This window comes from Bidens hawaiensis, unplaced genomic scaffold, assembly GCF_021521415.1.
Source record: "Bidens hawaiensis isolate Kalapana, Puna unplaced genomic scaffold, B.hawaiensis_p1.1 tig00055546_1, whole genome shotgun sequence".
Classification (NCBI taxonomy): domain Eukaryota; kingdom Viridiplantae; phylum Streptophyta; class Magnoliopsida; order Asterales; family Asteraceae; genus Bidens; species Bidens hawaiensis.
The window spans coordinates 14,831-20,665 of NW_027500015.1; the positions used below are offsets into that span (position 1 = coordinate 14,831).

Consider the following 5,835-nt stretch of genomic DNA (forward strand, 5'->3'; position numbering starts at 1 on the left):
GCTATGCGTAGACCTGCCAAAAAGGCTTCATACTCCGCCTCATTATTAGTACTCTTGAAGTCTAACTAGATGGCATAAATAACTCATGACCCTCGGGATTGATTAGCATGAGGCCCGTGCCAGATCCCTATACTGGATGCTCCATCCGTGAACAACGACCAAACTTGCCCTTGTTCCGGAGGTACTAGGGGTTGTTGTTCAACTAAGCATTCTTTTTTTTTGTGCTGCGGGACTTTAGTGACGAAGTCCGCCAATACTTGCCCTTTGATTGTTGGTCTGGGTTTGTACTCAATTTCATGTTCGCCCAGTTCGATGGCCCATTTTTCCAATCGTCCAAACAATTCTGGATTGCTTAACCCATTTTTGAGTTTGTACCCTGTCAGCACATTTATAGGATGACCTTGGAAGTATCTGTGGAGGCGCCTGGCGGCATAGACTAGTGCCTGAACCAGTTTTTCGAGCATTGAATACCTGGTTTCTGGATCAGTCAACGTTCTACTGACATAATAAATTGGAATTTGAACGTTCTTTCTGTCTGTCAGTAGTACGTCCCCAATGGCGATATCAGTTGCTGATAAGTACAGTGTCAAAGGTTCTCCCGCCTTTGGTGCTATTAGGGTAGGCAACTCCATTAAGAATTTTATGACCTCCGGGAATGCTTTTTCAGCTTCCGCGGTCCACTTGAAATGTGCCTTCTTGAAGAAATTTCTCAACGTTGAAACAAACGGGTAAGATTTTGCTGCATGATTTGCTAAGAATAGGTTCAATGCTACCAACCTTCCATTAAGTGTCTGCACTTCTTTGAGGGAGGAAGGTGAAGGCATGCGGGTCACTGCCTTTCTTTTTCTGGGTTATCCTTGAAACCCGCACCCGTTACAATAAATCCTAAAAATTTTCCTTCCTCCATCCCGAAGGAGCACTTGGCTAGATTCAATTTCATGTTGATACTTCTCAAAGTTTCAAATGTTTCTTCTATGTCTCGCATCATTTGATCTTCTTCAATGCTTTTTATCACCAAGTCATCCATGTACACCTCTAAATTCCGACCAATATGATTTTTAAAGGCTTGATCCATCAATCGCTGATGTGTGGCACCCGCGTTTTTTAATCCGAAGGGCATCATTTTGTAGCAAAACGTGCCTTGGTTTGTGCGAAACTTTGTCTTGTCTTCATCACCCGCCGCCATACGGATATGATGATAGCCTTTGTAGGCATCGAGGAAGCATTTAAACTTGAATGGGGCCACAGCATCTACTTTGAGGTCAATTTCAGGCAATGGATAACAATCTTTTGGGCATGCCTTGTTCAAGTCTTTGAAGTCTATGCACATCCGCCATGTTCCATTGCTTTTTGGAATGATGATCGGATTAGCCACCCATGTTTGGTACTTGATTTCACGAATGATACCAGCATGAAGAAGATCTTGTACTTGTTCATTTATAGCTTTCGTTTGTTCTGGGCCCATCTTCCGTTTCTTTTGAACAATTGGTGTAAACATCGGGTTTACCCTTAATTTGTGTTCCGCAATATTCCGCGAGACATCAGTCATGTCCGCGGGTTGCCAAGCGAAGATATCCATATTCTTAGTTAACAAGTGCTTCAAAATACTATCTCCGAGATAGCAGGTCCAATCACAACTGTTTGATCTGGGAACTTTTTGTTCAACACCCATTTTTCCGGCTTAGTCCTTTGAACTTGTTTTGGGACTTTGCTAGGTTTTGAGCTTTCTGTTACGAAGCAGTGTCGATTGACATGAATAATTGCTACGCCGGTGCGAGTCGGAACTCCTACCGCACCGTGAGCTGTAGACGGGTGAGCGTCAAAGTCACCAATTGCCTCACGTCCTAAAATGATATCATGCTTGGACGTTGCTGGCAAAACCAAAACTCAACCTCTTCGGTTCTCGAATGGATTCCGTCACTGAGAGTGACCGGAAAAGATATCACCCCTCGTGGGTGCATCACCTCACCTCCAAAACCAGATACAGGAGCATGAATGGGTTTCAACCTCTCCTTATCTTCTTCGTCGAGCTGCTCAAAGCACTGTTCGTACATTATATCTGACGTACTACCAGTGTCAAAGAAAACATACTACGAGCGATAATGGCCAAAGAGGGCGGTGATTATCAAAGGATTCTTGTTACAAGGGCCTCCTTTAACTCGTGGAAAAATCACAGGCTCATTCTTCCATTCTTCATCCAGAAATTCTCTCATCTTCCCGCCAACCTTGTGTCCGCCTTGAATCATATGAACATTTAGGTCTTTGACTTGCTTTTTGCGTGGGCCCTGGTTATCTCATGCGGGAGCTTTACCAGTCCCTGGTCTTGCACCTTTGACCAAGTGTCCAAATTTTCCCGATTTCACAGCCGCCTCAATCTCATTTTTCAAAGCGATACATTCATTCGTATCAATATCATCATGAAACGAACAATGCTTTTTAGCATCAAGGAACGATCTCCTTGTGAGTGGTTGTGGCTTCCTGAAATTCATGTTTTCAGTAGTGAGAATTTCTGCAGGCGTTTTCGACAGTGGGGTCCAATTGTTAGAGCCTGGAACTGAGGAACCCGCTTTGTTTTTGTTGCCGATCAAAGATCTGGCATCAAATAATTTAAACGCCTCCGCGGACGGCTGGAGTCTAGACCAAATGGTCCCTTTTGCCCGCTTATTCGGCCGCGGGGTCTGGAATTCAACCTTTAAACTCTGTTTTTGATTGTTGGTTGCCAAAGTCTTTTGATTCCTTGCGAACAGCTTCGCCGCAGACATAATCTCATCCCAAGACGTGGGCATTCCATCTCTTCCGGTTAAGGTCCAAATTAATTCATCACTCTTCACATTTTTGTGGAAAGTTCCTCGCAACATATCTTCACTCACGCCGCCAATATTGAGACTTTCGTTGTTAAACCGGGTAATGAAGTCTTCAATGGACTCATTATTCCGCCTAACCACGTCTAATATTTCGGATGGATCACGAGTGTGTTTTTTCTGCTGACTAAAGTGCTGGGAAAATTTGGCCAAAAAGTCATCCCAGTTCTTTATTTGTCCATATGGAAGATTTTCAAACCACTCCCGCGTTGCACCAGTGAAAGTCAATGCCAACATGTGGCACCAGTAAGGAAGAGTCCAACCGCTGACTCCTCCTACAGCCACGAAGTTCATTAAATGGTCGTTGGGATCAGTCATACCATTGTATTTTCCAAAAGATGGGATTTTTGCATTGACCGGAAACGGGGCTGTTGCTATTCATGCAATGAATTTTGATTTTTCAGCAAAAGCAGCCGGACGATATGGCTTAGAAAAGTCCTCCTCAGCATCACTGTGATAACCCGCCTGGCGAACTACCGCCTGCGGACGGCTAGTTCCCTCATGCAAATGAAGTCGGCTATCACGACTGTAATAACTTATATCACCTGGAAGAAATGACGGATCTTAACTGTCATACTCGTCTAAGTAGGAAGGCACACGCATGACCATGCGAGGACGGTCTTGCCTTCTCCAAACTTCCCTAGGGTCTCTCTCTGTCTGAACGTTGTGACGCATCTGACTACTCCTCGCTGTTGCAGGAGGAGAAGGAAACTTCCTCGGAGATTCATCATAATTCAGAGTCCGAGCTTGGAGTCTCTCTTCATGCACCCTACGCTATTCTCCTGTTGGATACGGAACCACTCATCCGGAGACAAGGGTCCCCTAGCTTTGAAACTACGATGATGAGTTCTCGCCAGTTAAGAATCGTCAGAATCATTCTCTAGACCTAATTCTGAATGAGACCGATGAGTTTCTCACGTAATTCGCCCCAGATTACCAAGATTGGAGCCTCCTGGCGCCGTGACATGCCCTAGGTCCGTTGGAGTAGGGCCTTCTGGTGCCTTGATATGTCTTAGGTCACCTGGAGTGGAACTTCCAGGTGCCGTGATACGTGCGAAGACACTCGAAGCAAAGCCTCCAGGTGCTTCAGTATCGTAGTCCGTGAAACAGGTACAAGAGTTTCCGTCGGCCCTTCAGGAATCTTACTCATATCGTACGAACCAAAAAACCAACAAAAACTCTAGTAGTTCTAACACCAAAACTGATGGCGCCAATGAAGAGACACGGATCCAATCCCCTTATCGGGTCTTAGATCCAATGAGTCCACATGGTAAAATACAGACAACAACCAATTACGATATGAATATAACCTCCGGAAGTCCAATGACAAAAACCTGCAAAACAAGCACCGTGAGCTCGTTACGAGAAGGATAAGAGGGGGGTCTTTCCGTAACCACCCTCCGACATGATAATAAGTACCGTTCTTAAGAGAGAAAAGTACTCAAGTATTAGAGTAGATAGTTGGGAGTGAATGAATACCTCATGCAGGTTGAGAGAGTATTTATAACCGAAGGATGTGGGAATATGATTGGGCCAGCTGTCCCATTCTAAAAGATCTCTCGTAACCGTCTTGACACGTGTTCTTATGTGATAGGTTAAGCTATATGTCCCATGTGCATGGGTATAACAACCTGGACACGCGTCGCTCTATGATAGGACGAGTTGATCCCCGGCCATGTGCACGGTTATAACAACCTGGCCAGCTGTCCTTAATTTATTGGTTGACGGGTCACATATTCTTCAAGTAACAATCGTGGTTATTCTTCTAGAAAGTAATTAGTTAATTACAGCTGTCTTGTGGCATTGCCTTCCGATCGTCCCTGCGGGTGAATATGTTACCCTGCGGATGACTTTAGAGGGTGCCTAGATGCTTCCGCGCATGGTAAGTTATGCGGGTGATCCATATGTCCCGCGGATGGTATATGAGGGGTTTCCCTCCGACCCGCGGGTGATACTTAAGGGTATTTGGGTCTTTTTGGTACCCTACCTCTATACATGGTTTAGATGTCTCTTGGCATCGTGTTAGATGCTGTTAAATTGAAATATGATTACGGCACTTCGAAAGTTATAATCAGATCATTTTTAAAGAATAAGAAAAAATTCGTATTATTTGTTTATGAAAAAGAATAAGAAAAAATTCGAATTATTTGTTTATGAAAACTTGTATTGAAATTGGACCAATTTATTTTTTATTTGAGAGATGAACCATCAAAACATTTGAGTTAATGTTGATGGTTAGACAGTCACTAACTCAGTTAGTGCAGATGACTAAGTGTTGATTCTTAGTTACTATTGTTTCAAATTGCCACTTATCAGTAGTAACTAATCACCGATGACCCAATTGCCACTGACGAATTACTACTTGCAACTTATGAAACAAGTTGTTGCTGACTACATTTACGATTTATATTCAATAGCAAATTACAACTAACAATAAGTTTTCACGGTGGTCATTTTCATTTAACTTTACATCAACCATGTAAATCTGAAACAACTTTCAAGTTTTAGTGGTATTTTAGTAACGGGCATTTGCATATATCTCATACCTAAGTAGGGATAAGCATGGTACCGACAAATCACCATTCTTGGTACCGGTACCGAAATATTCGGTTTGGTACCGGTATTGAATGTCAAATTTTGAGAAATACCGGTACCGTACCGATCCCGATACTTAAAACTTTGGTAGCGATTCGGTACCGACGGTACCAAATCAGTAACGATTTCTGTACGGGTACCGATTTCAGTACCGGTACCGATAGCGAATTTGCCCATCCCATTCCTAAGACAATTAATTACTTATTTCCTCTTTTTGAAGTCCATTATTAGAAAATTTCCCCAAACCAAAAAATCAATCGCGTATTTCTCCTTCCAAATATAGATAGATAGATAGATAGATAGGAGATAATTCAAAATAGAAATGAAATTACTGCGAGAAATGCAGGAAATGAATATAGGCCATTAGTTTTATTTTAGG

General features: G+C 43.1%; 1 protein-coding gene across 1 annotated transcript; it reads right to left on the reverse strand.

Moving 5' to 3' along the window:
- Positions 1-2,294: 2,294 nt before the first annotated feature.
- Positions 2,295-3,179, reverse strand: LOC143601099 (uncharacterized). The gene has a single exon (XM_077078595.1). The coding sequence runs from the start codon at positions 3,177-3,179 to the stop codon at positions 2,295-2,297; it is 885 nt and encodes a 294-aa protein (XP_076934710.1).
- Positions 3,180-5,835: the final 2,656 nt, after the last annotated feature.